At 32.0% G+C, this 22678-nt stretch overlaps 1 protein-coding gene across 2 annotated transcripts; it reads right to left on the bottom strand.

Moving 5' to 3' along the window:
- Positions 1-4577: 4577 nt before the first annotated feature.
- On the bottom strand, positions 4578-9557 carry LOC117922702 (uncharacterized membrane protein At1g16860-like). Of its 2 annotated transcripts, none has more exons than XM_034840888.1 (5): positions 9276-9557; positions 6935-7904; positions 6144-6299; positions 5797-6008; positions 4578-5117 (listed from the first exon to the last, which is right to left on the bottom strand). In XM_034840888.1, the coding sequence occupies exons 2-5, from the start codon at positions 7823-7825 to the stop codon at positions 4925-4927; spliced, it is 1452 nt and encodes a 483-aa protein (XP_034696779.1). In that variant the 5' UTR covers positions 7826-7904; positions 9276-9557; the 3' UTR covers positions 4578-4924. The 2 variants fall into 2 exon arrangements, with proteins under 2 accessions (XP_034696779.1, XP_034696780.1); XM_034840889.1 differs by lacking the exon at positions 9276-9557 and adding an exon at positions 8680-9250.
- Between the last annotated feature and the right edge of the window lie 13121 nt (positions 9558-22678).

Raw genomic sequence — 22678 nt, 5'->3', positions numbered from 1 at the left:
ATGATATGGTTGACTGGAAAGCTTTGGGAGATGGAAAAGGTGATCAGAATGAAACACGGTCACTGGACGGATTCCCGGAATTAATTATACGGGTAAACCAGAAAGAATAAAGTTTTCTCCCTTGGCTTTGATACCATGTTGAAAGAGAGAGAGAGAGAGAGAGAAAACCTTAATTCTCATTCATATGATTAACTTCTTACAATAGAGAAATATATATACAAGGCTAGGTTGAACTAACTATCATATATGTGACCTATATTAAGAAAGGAAAGAAAGATTGTACACTATAAATACATTATATTCAACACTATGAACCATTCTTGAGTTGCCTCATTCAAGTTATGGCCATTTTGAGCAACTCTTTGTTGATTATTCAGTTTCTATTCAAGGCTTTGCAATGGGGTATCGCCTAATTATTGCTATTGACTCATCCCACACGAGTGACCCATCTGGAGGTGCCTTATTTTCAGCCACCTCCTTCGATGCTAATGATGCTAATGATTCCATGTTCCCGTTAGCCTTTGGAGTGATGAACTCAGAAAATTATGAAGATTGGTCATGGTTCTTGCCAAAATTTGAAGAAAGTTGTTCAAGATAAGGAAGTTGTGATTATCTCTGATAGTCATCCTACCCTCCTTCATAATGTTCTTGAGGTTTTTGGCGTTGAAAAGCATGCCTATTGTTATCGTCACATGAAGAAGAATTTCAATTGTTTTCTAAGCAAGTATAACACAAAAGGGGACAAAGACAAGGAAAATGTGCTTCAATTCATAAATAGTATTTTCTAAGAAAGGTTAGAGCATGATTACAACGTTTGCATGTTTGGATTAAGGAAACACAATGATGCTTTAGCCACATGGGTGGAAGAAAATGCACCTAAACATTAGACCGTGTCAAAATTCCCTAAACAAAGATGGGATAAAATGATCACCAACCTTGCCAAGTCGTTTAATGTTTGGTTAAAGAATTAAAGACATCATTCTACTTGTAACTTCTTAGTGGAACACATGGCTAAGTTAGGTTCTATACTTGTTAAACATAAAGAGAACTCCAACAATGAGAAGAAGTTTATAGGGTCAAAAATTGAAAAGAAGGTGTTGCAGAATATTGCCAAGGGTAAGGTATATCTCATCACTCCTTTCATGAACGACATTTTTGGGGTTTGTATTGGGAGGGTATTCTTGAATGTTGACATAATGAACTATACCTACACATGTAGGGGTTGTCAAATATTAGGAATTCCTTGTGAACATGTGGCAACCATTATACTTTCGATTGGAAAAAAATGTTGTTGATTTTGTTGATGATTGGTACAAATGCCCAAGGCAAGAGTTGATCTACTCCGGTTCCTTCCCCAATACAAAGACCCATGACAGGCCATCCGTTGATGATGATGGTCTGGTCCGTGATCTCATTGGTCATGTTTTCTTTTCTTTAAACTCTCCCTATACAAAAGGTCATGTTTTCTTTTCTATAAACTCTCCCTATACAAAAAATGTCTTATAAAAAATCAAATTGTTATTATCTGTGTTTGAGGCAAAATTTTATGTACCAACCAACAACTCCTTTTTTTACTTGTACTTTAGTGTTGTTTATTGTGTTAAGTCATTTTTGTGTAGAAAAATAAATAATATAGATGTCACACAATATGGTGTGTATTGCATTTTTTCTAGTAGGAAATTTTGTTTACAAATAGAATGAAGTTTCTCTAGTATTCTCACCTTTTAAGCTGCTATTAATTGGAGGTTTATGTGGATTTCGTTTTCGTATCTAGAAATAGCTTTCACACCAACATATAGAGTCATAAAAGTTAGGTATTATCTCGTGCATGCAGTTATTTAGTTGTTTAATTTTTTTTTTTTTCATGAAACTATGAAACTGAAGGATTTGTCAAATGTAAGTGAAAAAATGATTTCTAGTTCACTGTGATATATTTTGTTTATTAGATCAGTTTGCTACTAAAATCTTCTTTCTTGTTTTGGTTATTACCAACTGAAGGTATTGGATCTTTATATGTTGTAGAGTTTCTGATTGGAGGATTCATTCCTAGACTTGTTAGTTGGTCTTGTGACAAATAGGAATGGCAATGGGGCGGGTTCGAGACGGGTCGCCCCATCCCAACCCCGCCCCATTTATTAAAAACAATTCCCATCCCCGTCTCGTTTAAAAAATTAAACGGGGTGGGGCGGGGCGGGTATCATGTGACAAAGGGCCATCTGTATCATGTGAGTGCTATCAATACCTTTTCCAGTGATCTTTTAATTTTCATTTTGTTGATCTATTATTTATATTTTTTCATATCCTTCACTGTAATATATTATTTTCATCAAATATATGTTGTTCAAACCCCATACTTGATTGTCCTTTGACTCACTCTCTCTCTTTCTTTTGTAGTGTGTTGATGTCTTTGTTCTAATAAAGTGTAAGACAAAAATAAAATAAAATATTTCCAACAACAATGGACAACATTCAACATAAAAGAAAAGAACATATTCCAGCAACATGCACATAAGTTACAAATTCTGCACTTTTTGTTAACTGCTGGAAAACTTGAATTTCAACCTTAAGGGATTCCCTTTTATTCCCACATTTTTCAACTTCATCTCAATGTTCCTTGAATGTAGGTGAAGCTGCTTATGTCTTGTTGTTCGACCAAAAATTCATTTATGTTATTGCAAGGCTGTTAATGAGAGAAAAAAAAAATGCTATTGTGGAGATGGGATTTAGGGGACTTAAGAAAAATCCCTTAAGGTTGGCATATTGGGAGTTGTGGTATGAGCTATGCCATTGGATAATTTCAAACTACGATATAGCATACTATCATCTCAAATATGGCTACATGCATTGTTGTCCTCGTTATTGAAAAACATGTAAGCTTGGTTATAGGCATCCCCTCGAATGTTGTTGACGTTGTAGTACATAATAGGAGAGCGATGTCGAATCGCACATACAACCTCACTTTGTTGTAGCAAAACCTAGAGAACTTGCCGATGGGTGATGAATTTAAGAAAACATTCATCATTTTTGTATATGGTAATCGTAATCATACCTAGAGTCATTATTTAGACTCAAGTACCTAAAGATAATTCTTGAATTTTAGACGACTACTATTCTCTAGTACTACAATAACTATTCCTTAAATATGGTTAGTGGTTCTAGAATCTATTCACCATACCACTAAATAAGATTCAACTCGAAGTGAATGAAACCTACCTTTTGATCTTTTCAAGAACTTAGAATATCCCTTCTTCCAATGACCCTTCTTACTACGAAGAGAACACTTACCTTTTCTTTTACTCTTTCCTTATCTAACCTTGTTATTTCCTTGCTTAGTATTCTCAAAAGTGTCTTTTTATGCTTGAATAGAAACTTCCAATTTTAAATGAACAATACTTGGAAAATAACTTCTCATGAAAATTTATTTTCTATAAGAAAATCTAAAATAACCCATTTTTTAAATTATTTTAATTCCAAATATCATGTAAAATAAACATATGCAAAATAAGAAAATAAAATAACCAAAAAATTCTCATGACCTTAAGGATCTTGTTGCATATATTATAATTCAAATATCAAAAGCATTATCCATTGTTATTTTAATTTAACAAAATAAAATAAAAATAAAATATTCAAAGTCATATAAAAAATGTTAAAAAGAATAAAATACATTAAAAATGATTCATGTGGAATAAATATTTTAATAATATACGTAGGTGGAAATAAAGAAATTAAAAAAAATAATTAAAGTTTGTATTTGTATGATCATTATATACTACATAAATGGATGAGTATCATAGTGGAAATTGAGTACTATCGAGGTATGAAATAAATGGTTAGGGATACTTTAGGAAATAAAATAAGTGTAAAAAATTTATATTTAATGAAAGTTGTTTGTTATGAATGAAAATTAAGGTCTATTTGATAATTATTTTTAAAAATAATTTTGAAAAATAATTGTTCTTTAACTTTCATGAACAGAAGTCTATTTAAAAATTTAAAATGTTTTTAACCCATATTAATATTTTTAAAAATAATTTTTATATATAATATTTTTTTAATCATTCTATATATTTGTACAATTATTTCTTAAAATAATTCTTAAAAAATAAGTGGAAAAAAAAAACACAACTAAAAGATGTTATTTGAAAACATCATTCTTTCTTAAGAATAGAAAATAATTTTTTATTGTCAAACATATTTTTAGTATTTTTTGTTTAAAAGAACAAAAAACTATTCTAAAAAGGCACTTACCAAATCGACCCTATTATTTCTCTGGATGTGACAAAATTAAAAATATATATGTCCTGTTGATAGAGAGATCTTAAGCAAATCTTAGATGCAAAATTATTGGTTTCAAAAATATTTATTTCATGTGTCTGTAGGAAGATGCAACTGTCAAAGGAAAAATAATTGAGATGTTGACAAATGTGTTGTACCTAAAAACAAGAAAAAATCTCAGTAAGAGTCAACAATGGAGGCTCCTGAAGGGTCTATCTGCAAGAATCATTGAATTTTAGCATGGGATATGCTGAATGCATTCTGGGCAACAATTCTAACTACCTGCAAGATGAACATAATTTCCAGCAATGAACCAATAACCAGAATGGACGAAGGTTTCAGCATGCCAAGGAGGGAACAAGACGATATACTCAATATCTTGGACTTCTTTTTTTTCTTTCTTTCCAAACATAACACAATCTACCCAAACAAGTGGAATCCCCACTGCATCAAGCCAACCCCATTACAAAAGCTGTCAAGCCCCAGGGACAAAAACACCAAATTGGAGGAAAATAAGAAGGTGAACCCAAAAAACTATACATTAAGGAAAAGAACACCATTACCATTATCTTAAATCTATGAAGAACATCACTAATACTTATCAATCTGGCAACACTTGAAGGAGAAGTTCATGTTGGGTGTGGTACTAGACTGGTATAACATCGATCTTTGATGTATCTTCGCATCTCAGAACTATACCCTCCAGGCTGGCAGGGAAGATGCATTTGGTCCATTGGCATCCTGTTGTGAATGGCTCGGGTGGAGGGACAATCATAAGAACATTTTCGTTCCTCTGAACTACTCCCATTACACTCACCGTGCTTCCTTCTTTGACGTACCTGCATAGACACCAATCGCAGTTTTAGAAGGTTCATAGGTACTGAAAAATTGGCTTAAAACTACAAGCTGTGTGGTTGTGACACAAGGCTTCACTGCTAGTGCAGCATGCAGAGTATGCTTCAACCCTATAAACCCATCTTAGAGACAGGAGTATAACTCATACTAATCCTGGATGCAAAAATGAATGTATCTCGATCATGTAAACATGGATTATATACACTGAACGCATAAAAGAAATACCAAGGGCCTGCCTGGGAATGGTTTCAAAGACAGTTCTTAAAAAGTAGTTTTTGAAAATGGTTCTTACAAATAGTTTTAATTGTTTTTAAAAACAAAATTTTATTTGGAAACTTAAATATGAAGACGGTTTTCTCAGCTTACTCTATGAAGGTACTGTATACTTATGTACTATACACAAGTTCTCAAAGTATTTTCCATATTTCTAATTATTGCTCAGAACATTTTACGGAAAAACAACTGAAAGCACCTGAAATTTGTTTTAAAAAACATGTTTTTAGACCAAATTATCAAAAAACTGTTTTTCGTCAAAAGTTAAATGTGTTTTCAAGGAGAGAATATTATTTCAAGAACAATTTCCAAATAGGCCCCAAGTATTTCTCATTGGAATAAGCTAACAAGTTACATGAAGTTGAATCTTCAATAAAAGAGTATTTTTACCCTTCTTTCAATAGCATCATACGATCGTCAGATGAAAGGTTCCTCTCTCCCAGCCACCTGATGAATTCTGGAGACAACTCTTTGTTCTCTGCATTGACATCAACGACAAAAGAGTCATCAACATAAGGGGTCACCCTTGCACCATAGCCAGTCTTAACCAATGCTCTCAAACCAGACTGAAAGTCAGAGATGTAGAAGTCAACCACATGACTCTGCAAAACAACATAAAAGGAGGGTTCAATCAATGGTGTGAAATTCAAGAGCTCAAGGACAAGATTACTTTTTAAAATGTCAAGGATAAGATAATTATTTATCCCAATATTTGAAGTTAGTATTTTAGGGCTCACCTCTAGTGATCTGAGTCCCCATGTAAAACGGCGATGAGTAGGGTTGGCAGCTTTTGAATCCCATCCTCGATATTCATATAAACTTGTCGATGTATAAACACATCTAGGAGCTTTTTGGAAAGATGACTCAAGAGGGACATTTCCACATGTGACCACCTTCAAGAATCAAACCCATAATTACTTAACAATCTTGTCATAAAATTTTATTTAAAGCATATGTAAGTAAGCAAGTAAACAATAAACAAAAGTACCTCTACAAGAGGAACACCAACCAATTGATCAGCCCATATTGAATATATAAATTGTATATAAAGAAACAGTTGTGTGTGAATGCATGTGCATGTACGAAAGATACTGGTGTCAAAAGAAAAATTAAAAATGATCACTAGCATCATATAAAGTTAACATATATGATGTTGAATCTTTGCATTTATAGGATTGGCCATTAAATTGTCATATTATCGGATCATTGAATATTTTATTGTGGAATGGAGAAGCCAACCTCTGTGCTACGAGGCACCATGTGTGTGTTAAGTAGTCCTTGTCTTTCTAGTCCTAGGTTCACTCTCTTTCTATACACTTGTCATTACTCTCCTTTCAGTTTGCTCCAAACCAAAAAGTTTATTTTGTCGCATATACACAGATGAAACTCATTCAATTTTAAGGAAACTAAAAGATAAGGACACAGAAACTAGAAAAAGCAATCAAGTTAAAACCGTTTTCAAGTACCAATGAAGCATTAGCAGATAAAGATATATAGACATCAGATCGGAAATGAATAAGTTACATACCCCAGAGACCTTCACATATTGCCCGTCTTTCGCGGTTCTTAGCTCAGAATCTGGGTAACGAGAAATGAAACCAATTGTAGCTCTCCTTCCCCAACAAGTATTCCAAGTGAATAATGCAACAACGATGCCAAATAGAACCACGACAACAACAAGGAGAATGGCGTTATGGACTGCTCCAAGAATAAATCCACCAGCGATGAAACCCATCACAAATATCAGAATAATTGACCACAGTATCAGCTTTGGAAAGTTCCTCTTGAAGGAGAAATCATCATCTTGGCTAAGTGTAGTCACAGCAGGGTTGTGAGCAATGGAGATGCTGTGTGTTTTGAGTGATCCCATGGAGTCCTGAGGACCAGATACCTTCCGTGGGGCTCCAGAGGAATTCAATGGACCGGAAGAGATGGGCCCGGATGTGATCAGACCTGTTGTAGGGAGAAGAGGACCCGAATTCTGGCGGGCAGCTGGTGTCCCTCCACCAGATTGAGGGCCGGATGACTTCTTCGCAGGATCTCCTTGTCTATTCAGTGGTCCAGAATTTGACCTCTTCACTGAAGCTGAACCAGATATTCCTGCAGAAGAAACAGGACCTGAATTGGTATAGACAGCCCGAGCTGCAGCATTAGATGTGATCGGTCCAGAATGCGAAGCAGCACCTCCAAAAGATCCAGTCCTTGAAGGAGCACTGTTTAGAGGTCCAGATTTCCTAGTCTTGGAGCCTTCCATTTGGATATCAAACATTTTCGCCAGTTCCCCTGACTTCTTGATATCGCCGCCAGTATAGGGCATTGCAGTTGAGCTCATTGTGGGCATCCTTTCCTTTTGCTGCTCGGGCCGGCCTGATACATAAAGGCCATTGCTGAGCTGATGAGAAGGGATTCTGGAACCCATCAGGCTTCTTTAAGTGACGCACAAGAAAGCACCGAGAGACGCCAATTGTATCTATACTGATGCAATTTTCAAAGTAGGCCTAGGGAATAAACACGAGACCGTTAGAAACTACAAAAAAAAGCCATACCAAGAAGCAAGCATCACAAAAATCTCGACATACACCTGTATCCACCCACAAGAACAAACAGAACAGGGGACCAGAGAATCAAGGTTACATGTAGAAGATGATAGTAACACTCCATGAAATGATAACACGCGAAAAGCTTGAGAAGGGACTAATGTAATGCTTGATGTGATTTCCATTAAATGCCATTATCTGTACAGACCCAGGTTCAGACCTTTCCAGGAGCAGGAACTTGGTCTTCACCCACTCGCAACTAGCATCTAATAAACGGATTACTGTCTAGGAAGAAATTAATTCTAGATACAATTCTAGGGTTACACATCAGCTAAAAATAAAATGTGGATTCCCAGTTGAACTGAAACCCATGACATAAGAACCAAACCCCATAACTTCAAATGAAGATCAAGTTCAAATTTGTTAACCCAAGCTCATGATTTCACAAAATGGATGAAAAGGGAAAAAACTCGCATGATTTTCAAAATTTAAGGCCAATTTTGAGGACATTTATGTGATGATGAAGCTGATTAATATGATATAAAATATATTGAACCAACATTCTATAATAGGATCTGCAAACCAAAATTACCCATTCTGACTAAAACTTCTATACAAAGATGTGAATGCATATAAATTGGGAAAAAGCATAAAGATTAAAAAGACTAACACATTAATGATTACTGCAATAGGAAAGGCGAGATGTTTGAAATCATAAAAGAGAAACAAATCATACCCAAGATCAGAGGATCCAAAAACAGTAACTCAAACTTCAGAAAATACAAAGGAGTCAAGCTTGACATGAGATTAAACCCAAATGGGATAGATCAGAGTCACCAAAACCAGCTCAAGTCAAAGGCATCAACAAAGGAAACAGGCCCAAGCTCTTCACTAAGCATCAATATCACAGATGAGAGAGCAAACCCAGAAAGATTCACCAAGACCCTCTGTTTGACTGCTGAGAAAAAAGCGAAAAGACAAAACAAAACATTTGAATTTCTTTGGTTTTCCAACATCTTCTCAGCAACCCAAATGACCAAAAAGGAGTCAGCGTAAGAATCTTCCATTTTAAGGAAAAGGGCATCCCAGAAACGACGTCGTTTTGGGACACCTACCATTCAAAGCACCATGTTCCACAACTCAAATCAAAGAACAAATAGCGACCCAGATCACCCTTTTGGACCAAAAACATGAAAATGAATAGGATCTGACCAATTATGCAGAAATTTCATGCGTAGCAGACAGAACAGAAGCAAAGGGCAGAGCTAAAATGGGAACAAAAACAACATTTTTCCGTTCTGCACTGTATCTATACTCATATATGGAGCATACCAGTGGGGGGAGGAGCAGAAGCTGAAGCATGGATCATGGGGAGATCATCAGAGACAGTGGCAGTAGTGGTATCACTGGTTCCATCTCCATTACAAACCGCATCTCTCTCTCTTTCACAGAGCCGCAACAATTAGTGGGTTGTCTGCTGCTGCAAAACCTTGAAATAAAGAAATGTTTCCAAGGAAAAATGTTTAATTTTCTCATTTGCTTTTAATTTCATGGTTGTGTTCAATGTCAAAAAGCTTTTCACCTAATTTTACTTTTATATATCTATATTTGATTCATTAGGTTTTAGGTCAAATAAGGATAGATTCTTATGGTTGGTTTTTGCAAAATCATGATTTGAAGGTCTTTCCTAATGCGAGGGCCCATGAGCTGGTTTGGCTTTGACTCCATTTCATGTATATTATCTTCTAGAATTAGTAGGAAATAAAAACTTCTTATAGGCTACAAAATAAATTTATAGCCATTGAAATTAATATTAACTCCCCCATTATATTAACAAAACGTAAAGGGTTTTGAAAAATTGAATAATTTAGTATCTTAGGTCTTGTTTGACAATAATTTTTAAAAATAATTTTATATTCTTCAAAACAAAAAATTAAGAAATAAAACACAGAATGTTTTTTGTTTTTTATTTTTTAAAAACAAAAAATATGATGTTTTAGACAATTTTTTTTAGGGATATTTTAAAAAATAATTATACATTTTAAAAATAATAAAAATAAGTTAAAAATACTTTAGATTTTTAAACAAACTTTTGTTTTATGAAATATTAGATAATAGTTCTCAAAAACTATTTTCAAAAATTATTTTTCAGAACTATGTCTTAAAACAATTATCAAATAAAGTCTTGATTAACTAATCAAATAGTAGAAGTAACTAAAGTAATGATAAATCTAGTGGATAAAATAGGTTCTAAGAAATCTAGCAAAAAAAAAAAAAAAAAAAAGCCCTTTATAATCTTCCATAAGTTTGATTAATGGATCATTTAATTGATGATCATCTCAAAATCTACTATGTTGCTAAATCAAAAACCCATGTTAGGGTTTTTAGTATGGTGGGCCTTCAACATCCCATAAGTACTTTTTGAAGGGATTTGTTGTAGAATTTATCAAAGGAATTTATTAGTTTAGGGTTATTGCATTTTAAAAAGGCCTTTTAAAATAAATAAATAAATATATAATTTTTTTATCTCGTAAAATCACAAGATAATTGTAAAGTTATAGCCTCATTCCTTGGTAAAAGCTATTATAATGCAAAAAGAGCTTTTAACTCCAATTTTTTCTAGGGGGAATTATGTAAATATGTAGTAGCATTTAGGAATTAAAGAAGAAAATAGAACCCAAAAAAGGCTCCTTCATGGATAGTGCATTTTTGCCCCAAAAAATCCTCATTTCATGCATTGGAATAGTGCCTTCCCCACTTTGCCTGAAAATGCCCTTGTGGTGTCTTTTTGGCTAGCACCCATACCAGCCAACAATCTCATGTGGCAACCACGTCAACCTCTTCATTGCCCCTAAAAAAAGGTTACCCAACCACCAATTTAAATATGTTGTATTGTATTGAATCAATATAGTAGCATAGGCAGTGATATTCTACCAACATTGTGATGTAGTCATTTACATATCATGCATGTTGTGTTTTACCACTATTTGCACCGCATTTTACTGATATTCCTCCCATGTAAATGGTGAGGGAACAAATTAAACCCATAGTTCCAAATGGAGACTTATGTGGATCATCTTCTTTGGTGTCAATTAGTACATACAAGTTTAGTTACAACAATACAGAAGATTGGTATGCCTCATTACTATGACTTATGTATGAATGTTCTTCATTTGCATAACATTTTTTATTGTTTAATTTATATAGATGCTTGTCTTGATGATGTATAAATAAAAGCTTTAGTATCTAAAGAAATATCATCCTCAACCAATTGCACAAAACGAAGGGGGCATTGTGAAGACATAACATAAAGCATCAATGGGAATGACACATATATGTCTACTTCAATGGTTTTTACTTGTGGAGAATGAAAATATATTTAAGTTGTATGGTCTGGACGACTAGTCCATTCCAATGTAAATTGGCATTTAAGGGAATAATTTTGCAGTCATGTCGTTGGCAGAAAACCTAAGTAGATAATATTAAGATTGTGTTCATGTTTATGTCTAGATACAGACATTGTTAAATTAGTGATTATTAATGTCTCCTTTTAAAAACATAGAAAAAGAAAACAACTCATATGCAGGGAACATGCATATATACCATGTTAGCATCTCCAACCATACAAAGCAACAAGAAACCATTTTCATATTCATCTTATAAAAGGTTTTTGCATTTGGAGAATGAGAAATCAAAAAATGTAGAGTCCATTAATAATACTAAAATGGATTGACATAAGCAGTGAGAGCTAGAGAGAGAGTTAGTCACATCATTCTAGGAATAATCCACATAATAACAAGTGTGGCAACACATCCCATGCAAAATACTGTGATGAAATTATAGCCCTATAATCCTTTCGTTGCACCATTATTGTTTGCAGCACTTGCATTCTCAATCATTTGTCCTTCTGGTGCCATAATAGTAAACAATATATTAATCTAAAAGTAACATTAAAGGTAACTAAAGGTACCTCTTCATTTAGAATAGTCGACTAACATTAAGTTTGTGGTTGTGAATGCTATAGCCTGGGATGCATTTTTAAGTTGGTGCAGACAATACTATTGACAAACTTTGAAACCTTGAAGGTAAATCAATTGGTATTACAATTATACCAAATTATTCATGTATATGTATGTATATATATATGGCTCATATGGTAGTTACAATAAATGTACTCAAATTATGAGTTACCATGCCACTATGGTCAATAGTACAATGTAAAATACACACTTAGTTGAGAATGAGCAATAGTGGTAGCAACCATTATAAGTTATTAACCAAACATTGAAACACCCCTAAATGACATGAGAACCACCTTTACAAGTCCTTGTAGAAACAATACCACTGTTTGAAACTAAAGGTATCAATGAATGTAACTGAAGGTACCACATTATACAATGCATAACCATATATTCACACACCCAATAAGTAGCAAAAGGAAAATTATATAGCTTAATCATTAAATTGAGGAACACAAAGAAGCATGACATGTAATCATGTTTTTGTCTCATCATTTAAAATATTGAAACCTTTCTATAAAGCAATTGGTACTAAAAAAAATAGATGTATATTCTTCATATATGTGTATACATTTATATATGCTCCATATGGTAGTTACAATAAATGGTAACATAATGATGTACCATGCTTGTGTGGTCAAATTTTTATATGAAAAACTTATCAATAAATATAACACACACACTCAATTGGCTGTAGCAAAAAACCATTATAAGGTATTCATCAAACAATGAAACACCACTAAATAACATGAGAACCACCTTTGTAGCTCTTTGTACAAACAGTACCACTTTGTGTACCTAAAGGTAACAATGAATGTAATTGAATGTACCACTTCAAACAATGCATAACCATAGATTCACATACTAAGTCAACAACAACTGCAAAATTATATAGCTGATTCATTAAGGAATACAGAGAAATCAAATATTGGTCGATTGATTTTTCTGATTTATCGCATCAAAACACAATTTATAACCTAATTCACTATTCTAGAGTAGCTTGTACTCGATCAAAAAGTGGTTTTAGTACAAACTACTATAATATAGTGGTTTTTAGGTGTCGTCCACTAGGATAGATTGTTCTCGATAATTAAGGCTTGAATGAGATGAGAATAAATGATTTTGATAAAGTGAAATTGATTTGAAAATTCATGGTGAAAAATCAATTTAACAATGGTTTCTAATTGAGAAGAACAATGAAATGTGAAATAAAAGAAAATTAATAGGAAATGGAATTCTCGAAGTTAGAATTTTCTAGAAAACAAATTTCATGGTGAATAGATATTGAGATCTAATTTTTATCAAGTTAGATTGAAAACCTAAATTTTCATCTAAATCGATTTTTGATTTAGCTTTAGGTCTAGATCTAATTTCTCTTCAAAATAGGTTATTTAATCCAAGAGATCAATTCAAATCATATATTCAATTCATCTTAAATTATCTTCCAATGATTCACACAATGAAACTATTCAATCTCATCAAATCTACCTTTAAGAATTTAATGAATCTACTTAGTTTGCATTGTAAAAGTTATCTAAGACAATTCGAAGAGAAAAATCCCCAAAATTCAATTATTCAATCAAGTGGATCAAATTATCTTTGCAATTCAAGCTCATTTTTCTAATTCACCATGGATCTTGCTTCTAGATCCTCATTCCTCCGAGAAAAACGAGATTTAGCCACTCATGCTTGGAGATTTGGTCTCACAAGGCATGTTTGGCTAGTGAGAAAATGAGAGAAAATGAAGGAAAATAGAGAATTATATTAAGAGATAAAAACTAGAAAAGTCTACAATTAGAAATGTCCCAAAAAGTTTTTTCATGAGAAAATCAAGTTTCTATTTATAGGCCAAGGTCAAGTAAACACTTAGTATCATCTAAGAGGTCTTCCGAAAACTTCTTCATCAAATTAACAATTTGGAGTTTAATAATAAAATGACCATTTCGTAAGAGCTTAAGCAATTTCGCATGCTTGTGCGAAATTAAAAATGCAGCAACAACAATTTACATCTTTCTGGAGCATTTCACATGACTGTGCGAAATTTTCGCATGATCATGCGAAATCAGCTTTGAAATTCTTGTCTTGCAGCACAAATCCACATTTTGGTCCATTTCACATAGTTATGCAAAATTTTCGCATGATCATGCAAAATGAAAATATTCGATTTTTAAGTTTTCTTTTGTCATTTCTTCCATTTCCTTTTTCTTTTTCCACTTCAGCTACCTCCAAATCAGCTCAAATCCCTGTCCAAACCAATTGCATTACTGCTTTCATTATGCATTTGGATCATCATCAACATTATTTGTTCTCTTTAATTTGATTCATCTATTTTGTCACCAATTTATCAAAATCATACCTTGAAATGACTCCAAAACTTTATAAAACTTGTTAGTAACTCTTGCAAAGGCAACAACATGTTAATCGAGTGTTTTAGGCATAATTACTACTCAAAAGATGTGAAACTCATGAGAATTATTATCTAAAATATGCTCTTTTTGAGTAGTAATAAAATATCTTACATAAGGTAATTCTTAACAGAGATGATAAAACTAACTTTAGGTGCTAAAAGTTAAGCATAATAAATGTGCTCTTAATAGTCAATGGTTCCAACTACATAACCTTAAAAAACAACAAATGTATTTGTCTTACTTACATCTAAATAAGTAATGATCCAAGTGATGATAATAATGTTAACTATCTCTAGTAATATTGACTAGAACTAAAAATATTAATTTCATAGTTAGATATTCTAGACAACTGTTTCCCTTGCACGAGCCTAGAAGTGTATGTTAGAAAATACAATTGTAGTGCATATTAATTAGACCAATGTGCACTTAATAACACCCACTCTATTTATATTTACAACCAACAATGTTATTAACTTAAGGGATCAGTAGATGATGCACACTAACGTAACAACCATTGTCCAAAAGTGAACTCTTAATCATGCCCTACCTGAAGTTTAGGGCTAATTGGGGAAGAGGAATATGTTCGGGAATAGAGTAGATCAGACTTCATTTGCATCACCATGTATCAATTGAACTGCCAACTTTAATCATTCAAGTCCCATTCTTTCCTATGTGATTGCATACACATAATATTGTAATTGTAAGGAAGAAATATGGATGATTCATTACTCCCACAATAAGAGGTTGGATGAGGATGCCTTACTAGGTCTATAGATCTACTCAAGTCACTTCCATTCTATTTTTACATGTATAGGATGGAGTACATTCCGTAGTAATACCTATAGCACAAAATGGAATTCCACACAATCAAATATTTTCTTTATTATTATATGTTTAATCAACATGAAATAGTCATTTATTTTACTTACACATTATCATGGCCGACTATGTCAACAAATTGTGGTTTTTGTAAGTTTTTTTATATCCAATTAAGGCCTTACGGAACATTGAAATCTTCCTGGCCAGCTGTATAAAGTGCATGAACTCAACATATGCTGTTGATGATAGGATGTCGATTTGTTTTCCCCAAGATTGAGACATAGCACCACCCATTGGTTAAATTCACATAGTAGGATGAAATGCTAATATGCAATGTCATGGAAATGAGGGAATGTTAAGCGCATAAGAGAAGTGAAACTATTAAACACAAACATGCAGGAAATTTCAAGAGACACAAAAATTTCTAAATGGCATACCTAATTGTAATGATCAATTCCCTAAGTGTATGTGGCTAGCTATTTATGAATAAGGGATTTTTTGCATTTAAGGCTATGACAGATGCAGATTCTTGTGTATAACAATTGTGAGAGAAGATTAATATGAATAGTGCATGAAAATGAAAGACATGTCAAGGAAATGTAAGTAATAGAGATAATTCAAGTATTACTAATACCCCAAATGATGTTGTGATAAAATGCCTTTGCTCATTATTTCCGTTTAAGGAATTCAAATAAGGGCACACCATATTAATCACCTAAAAAGGGAATGAAGTTAGCTTTGTAATTTTGAAACATGAATGAATATAATTTTAATGTTGAAACAACATGGGTGATCGCAACTAACGCTTGATAGCTAACATTCAACCAACATTACAAATATATGAATTCTATACATTGAATCAAACAAATTACTTCATGTTCACATGCAAGTGCCAAAGCAATAAAAATGGTGATCAACATCACTACTAATATCTGTTATATATGTCTCTTTAGCAAACATAGTACTTAAACAAAATACCAACTAAACAAAAGTAGATATTCCAGTAGTCAACCCAAAGAAAACATTGTTTTTGGTGTTGCATAAGACCCTACTAAAACTAATAGATGAAACATAAAAAAAAAAACTTTTTCTTTATTTTATCTTTATTGTTGAGTTTTGAAGGAAAAATGAAGACTCATCTCTAACACTCAAAGGGGCTTACCTAAATGAAAAAACATCATTATGAAAAAGAAAACCAGGGCAAATACTCATAGAAAATTAAGAACACTAGAATATTTTATTTTTTAACAATTTAAGTACTTGGCTGGAAATCATAGTGAAAAGGAAAGTCATGTAAGAAGGACATACATGCATGACGGAAGAGAGGAATTTTAAAAACTATATGTTTTTTTTTTTTTTTTTCTTATTGGATCTTGGTTGAAACTTTAGATGTTGCACTAACTAGAAAAGACACATAGGATGGAAAAATATATTGCTAACCATGACCAAGATGAAAAATTACATATGGTAGATAGAAAGTGGAATTAAATAGAGTTTTTGAAGTTAAATAGAGTTTTCATGTGTATGCACTCTTAGGTGAGTGTTTCATTGTAAGACAAGAAGATTGTCATGGAACAGAAAAGACCAAGCAAGTTGACAAATAAAAATTAGGAAATAACAAATATAATAAATAGGAAACTTGAACTTAACAATTGACTTACAAGCTTTTGTTAAGTTGGTTAGAGTTTTGGCATGTTCAAGTCCTAAATCTAAAACCTATGTAGGGAGGATCTCCCCCCCCCCCCCCCCCCCTCCCAAAAAAAAAAAAAAAAGTCAAAGCAAACAACCCAAAGAAAATCATGTAGCCTTTACAAACATATGTCAAAATTTGGAAAAGAGAAAAGACAACTTTCGATGTTTAAAAAACTGAAACAGGACTAAACCACTAGGTCAATACCTTACAAATGTAGTTGATTGGTAAAGATCTCATTATTATGATTGAGAATCTTTTAGGAAATAGTGAATGCAACTGATAAATACAAATCCTAAGAAGGTATCAATTTTTTTTAATAAGCAAACAAAAATAATATTAATAGTGCCAATAAAAAAAGGGCAAAGCAATTATGTGGGGATTTATATAAGAGATGTTGCTGAAAGAAAAAAGAAACTTCCCTCATATTTTCTAGAACCCAATCCAACCATCCATTCTAACCTAGAATCGTTTCATCCCAACGGATGAAGAGTCCAACACAATTGATTAAACATCAAAGAAAGACAAACATAGAGAGACTCGACATAAGGAACAAAAAAATGGTACCTTTTACTCCGAACAACAATAAGATTACGATTTATTCTGGTAACAATGGTCAAGAATTTGAGAGGGGGAAGGTTTCCCACTTTCTTCCTTCCCACCAACACAAAATCAACACTACAACGAACCTCAAGTATAGATGGAGGAATAGGTAGGCCAGCCTCTTGAACACATTAGGGTTAGGGCTCCACCATAGAAGACCTTTCATCTACGTTAGGGTTCCATCAAAGAAATCTAAGTAGTTGGGTTTAATTGCTCATTTAAATATTCATTTTAATGTATGTTTAATTTAGGTTGGGAGAATTATGTATGCTTAAAACTGAGGTTTGGTTTAACATGTATTCTTTTAATTTAAAAGATTCATTATGTTTGAAGAAGTTTTTAATCCAATGGTTGGGTAACTATTTTTTAGCAAATGAAGGAGACTGGCGTGGTAGGGGCATTGCCCTTTGTCTGCTGTGGGTGGCAACCAAAAAGGCATCCCAAGGGCATTTTTGGCCAATGTGGGGAGGACATTGTTCCAGTGCATGAAACAAGGATTTTTTTATTTTTATTTTTTTTGGGAAAAATGCACTACCCATGAAAGAGCCTTTTTTAGGTTTTATTTTCTTCTTTAATTCCTAAATGCTGCGTATTTACATAATTCCTTTTTTTTTTTTCTAATCAAAATGATTTATTAGAAGTAATTAAACACATAAAGACAACTTTTATTATAACATATGTTTTAAATCTTCTAAAAAGAAGTCAAAGATTCCTTGCAATAGTAATCTATGAGGTTTAGAAACCCTTTTTTAATGCTTTAAAATATTTTTTTTTTTATAAAATTTTAAAATCATTTATTTATTTTTAAGAATCATTTGAACTTATTCTTAAAATCCTTTTGATAATTATTTTAATTAAAACATTCCTAATTATAATACTTCTTTAAAATAATTTTTAAAAGAATCACTTATCTAGAAATTATTTTTAGTAATTCTCAAAACTTTTAAAGTAATTATCAAAATCTCGTCAAATACCTAATATTTACAAGGAAATATGAAAATATTTATAATTCTCTCAAATCCACTCTCCATCAAGCTTTTAGAGTCTATATGTAAGTGTGATTAAGACTAAAAGTACTTTATAATACTTTAAACAAATTTTTCTTATAAAATTAAGCAGTTGGTAAAGTTTTAATTATTATTTTAAAATTTTAAATAATTACTTAATTTTACTAGAAGGGGGCAAATTTCAAAATTTACTATTACTATTTTTTATTTTCAAATTAAATATTTTAATTTTTTATTTATTTTTAAAATATTTACAAATCAAATGAAAGATAAAAAAAAATTAACTTTATCATTTTTTGCTTCCATTTTTAATTTTATCTTAAAAATAACAATATACTTTTATATTATTGTATTTTTTAAAATTTGAAAATAAGTTACCCATGAGATGACTAATTAAAGATCGGAGACTACAATATGATTTGTGGTGGTTATGGTTGAGCTTGTAAGGGCAAAGACAATGGAGACTTGGATTTCAGAACAATTGAAGCAAGAAAAAGTCTTCCATGAACATAGAGGGATGCAAAAAGAAAAACATGGGTTGAGTATGCAATAGATGACATGACATTTGATAAGGGTACTTTTATCCAATGTTTTCAGAACCGGACCGGTCATTGAACCGGAAAAGTTACCGGTTCACGGTTCACCGGTCGAACCGGTGGTCGAACCGCTATCGAACCGGTGACGTCATAAATATATAATTTATATATTATTAAAATTAAAAATAATTATAAAAATTTTAAAATATATATGAATAAATTAAAAATCAATAATATTATTTTATATATTTGATATTATCAAATTAAATCATATTAAATGAAATGTATACAATATTTAAATGTGAATATATTAAAAATGAAAATTTTAACTAATTTTATAATTTTTAAAAATATTATATTATTTTTATTTAATATTATATAAAAACTGAAATGTAATATATATTGTTTTGTTTTGGCATATCCAAAAACAAAACACGACTAGCCGAGTGGTGTCCCAGGTTGCTTTGAAAACTTGAGGTCCCAGCATCAAATCCTCCTGTTGCACTTGTTAAACTTTTTTCATTGATATTATTGGTTTGCAATCCCACATCGGCTGGGGAGAGAAGTAAGGGTGCAAAGGATGCCTATAAAAGGTATCCTTAGTGTTAGCTACAGCATGCCCATCTTGTGGGCTCAAGACTGAGCCTGCTTAAATGATTTGGGTGTGGGCTTGTCATGCTAAGACTTGGCCCAGCATGGTTTTTGGCCTGCAGCTTTTAATTTTTTATACAATGGGCTTGCAAAATGATGGGCCAATATGGACTGTTCGGTTCGTTTAGAACCGTCCGGTTCGTCCGGTTCACCGGTTCGACCGCTGGTTCAGGCGGTTCGTAACCGGTCCAATAGTTAAACGGTTTAATAGGGTGGACCGGACCGGAAATGCGACCGGTCGACGGTTGAACCGGTTGGACCGGCCGGTCCGGTCCGGTTTTTAAAACATTGCTTTTATCTATCCCATTTCATATTCTTATCAATAATTATGTAAAATATGTGATCTTTGAAATCATTATTCAATCCATCTACCTTTAAAACATAATTGCCCCTATATTTTTTTCCCGTACATAAACATGAATTTTTAGTAACAACTTAGTTTTACTCAATTACTTACTATGTTGACTATAGGCTAGCGTTGCCATAAAGAGCATATTTTGTAAGTTTAGAGGTGTTGGTAACCAATTTCTAGAGATTTGGCTGTTGAGTGGCCAACATATGCTTTTTGTAAGTCAAATAAGAACATATTTTAGATGGTTTATGTTTGATCATTTAAAGTTTGTTGCTTTCAATAAGGTTAAAAATTAATTTGAAAACATCAAAAGAGGCTACCTAATTTAAAAAACTATAGGGTGTGACAATGTATTTATTAGAAATATCAGGGAGTGTGATTCTAAATTTGTAATCATCCCTATCCATGTAGAAAATTTAGGATATAGTTAGCCAAGAAAATGAAAATAATAAACATTGGTAAAATATATCAATATAAGTTATGTTTGGATAATAAACATTGGTAAACTATATCAATATAAGTTATGTTTGGTTGATTAAATATAACGATAAGGTAAAAGATGGAATAACCCATGCTATTATTACTTATCATATCTTTTTTTTTTTTTTTTTTGAGCTATACATCTTTTATAAATCATAAATTTATTTTTCTCATCTATTTTTTTTAATTTTTTTTTTTGAAATTTTATATTCTATATTTTGGAAAAAATTTGATTGAAAAAATTAAATTATATATATATATATATATATATATATATATATATATATATATATTATTTATAAATTTTAAATATTTTAATTATAAATATTGTTAAAATATATATATAAATTACTCATTAAATTGTGGTTTAAAATCACTTATGTTTAATATGGGAAGCTATAATTGTGGCATAAGATTAATGTGTGAATAATAGAAAAACAAACAAGCAAACAAACAAATTATTCTAAAAAGAGAAGGAAGTTAGAGTCATCATCCATTTTTAAATAGTGTTGAAAGTATTGAGAAAACAAAGGAAAATACAAGAAATTAAAATTCTGTTTGGAAAGTGTTTTCGGAACAGTATGAGAAATAGTATATGACAACAATTTTTCAAAACTATTCTTTGATGTTTTATAAAATAAAAGTATGTTGGGAACCTAAAATGTTTTTAACTTGCTTTTTATGTTTTTAAATATGCTTTAAAAATAGCTTTTATATGTGTTATTTTATTTTTACTCGTTATCCATATTTATGTAATTAATGTTTAAAACAACTCTAAAAAAAATAAGTGAAAATAATTGAAAACAACCAAAAGATCTTCTCTAAAAACACTATGTTTTCTATTTTTAAGAATAAGAAACCGTTTTCTATTTTTTGGTTGTCAAACATATTTTCCTTATTTTTTTTATTATAGAAAATAAAAAACTGTTTTTGAAAGCGCTTACCAAAACAAGGCCTAAGGCTTCACTACTTTTCTTGAATCCTTGATACATTTGGATATGTAAATAAAGAATACACAAGATGAATCAATCAAATGCAACCACCAGCAAAGCAAATATTGCAATATCTAATTATATTGCAATTATGATGTGCTAAATATTAAAAAATAGGCAACAATTTATCCTTAATTGGTTATAGGGTTAATCTTGTATTTTCTCTAATAGCCCCCCTCAAGTTAGTGTGGTTGGTGACAACACATTTAACTTGGCTTGAAGTCTATGGAATAATACAACAAATAATGATTTGGTGAATATATTAACAATCCGATCAATGCTAGGCACATGTTGAACTGATAAGGACCCCATGAGGACCTTTTCTCGAACAAAATACAATTCAATTTCTAGATGTTTAGTTCTAGAATGTAGGACAAAATTAGCACTTAATGAGACAACACTTAGATAGTCACACCAAAGAATTGAAACTTTATTTTGCATAAATCTAAGCTCTTTGAGAAGAGCCTAAATTCAAACCATTTTTGTTGTAGTATTAGCTAGGCTTCTACATTCAACCTTAGTGCTTGATCTTGAGATTGCAATTTGCTTCTTCAACCTCCAAGTAATAGAACTATTGCCAAGAAAGATACAAAATCCATATGAGGATTTTCTATCATTTAGATTTGATACCTAGTTTGCATCTATGAAACTATTTAAAAATAAGTTATATGGCTTAGGTAAATGAATTCCAAAATCAATAGTTTCTTTTAGACACCTAAGAATCCTCTTTACAACCTTCCAATGACTATCCAAAGGGTGTTTCATGATTGACAAACCTTATATACATTATAAGCAATCTTAGGTCTAGTAATGATTGCATATTGTAGTGCATCAATTACGCTCTTGTATAGTATAAGATTCTATTGGAACTCACCAGGATGATCAAACAATTGAGTTCTTCTGATCATGGGAGTAGAAATGGATATGACATTCTCAATATGAGCTTTTTATAAGAGTATTGTTCTGAAATTTTCCTAAGAAAGAAGTAAACCTCTACATGTTTTTTTTTTACTTTCATTTTGATGAGATGTTTGCGATAATGGGTTAACTTGCTGCAGTGATGTGTTTAAAGCTTGTTTACCTAACAGTAGTTCAAATTTTTTTATTCTAACATGAGATATGTTAGAGGAGGTCATATCTCCACCATAGTTAGAGGGGTTTCAATTGAGCTTGATGGA

The sequence above is a fragment of the Vitis riparia genome, chromosome 9, assembly GCF_004353265.1.
Source record: "Vitis riparia cultivar Riparia Gloire de Montpellier isolate 1030 chromosome 9, EGFV_Vit.rip_1.0, whole genome shotgun sequence".
In the NCBI taxonomy this organism is placed as follows: Eukaryota; Viridiplantae; Streptophyta; class Magnoliopsida; order Vitales; family Vitaceae; genus Vitis; species Vitis riparia.
This window is presented reverse-complemented; position numbering and strand designations above follow the sequence as displayed.

What these genes read in the sequence shown, in the direction of transcription:
- LOC117922702 (XM_034840888.1), bottom strand. Translation starts at nt 7,825, where the DNA reads ATGGGTTCCAGAATCCCTTCTCATCAGCTCAGCAATGGCCTTTATGTA. An exon ending in AATATGTGAAGGTCTCTGGG is followed by an intron (nt 6,300 to 6,934) that starts GTATGTAACTTA and finishes TGATTCTTGAAG; the next exon opens with GTGGTCACATGTGGAAATGT. An exon ending in GGGGACTCAGATCACTAGAG is followed by an intron (nt 6,009 to 6,143) that starts GTGAGCCCTAAA and finishes GTTGTTTTGCAG; the next exon opens with AGTCATGTGGTTGACTTCTA.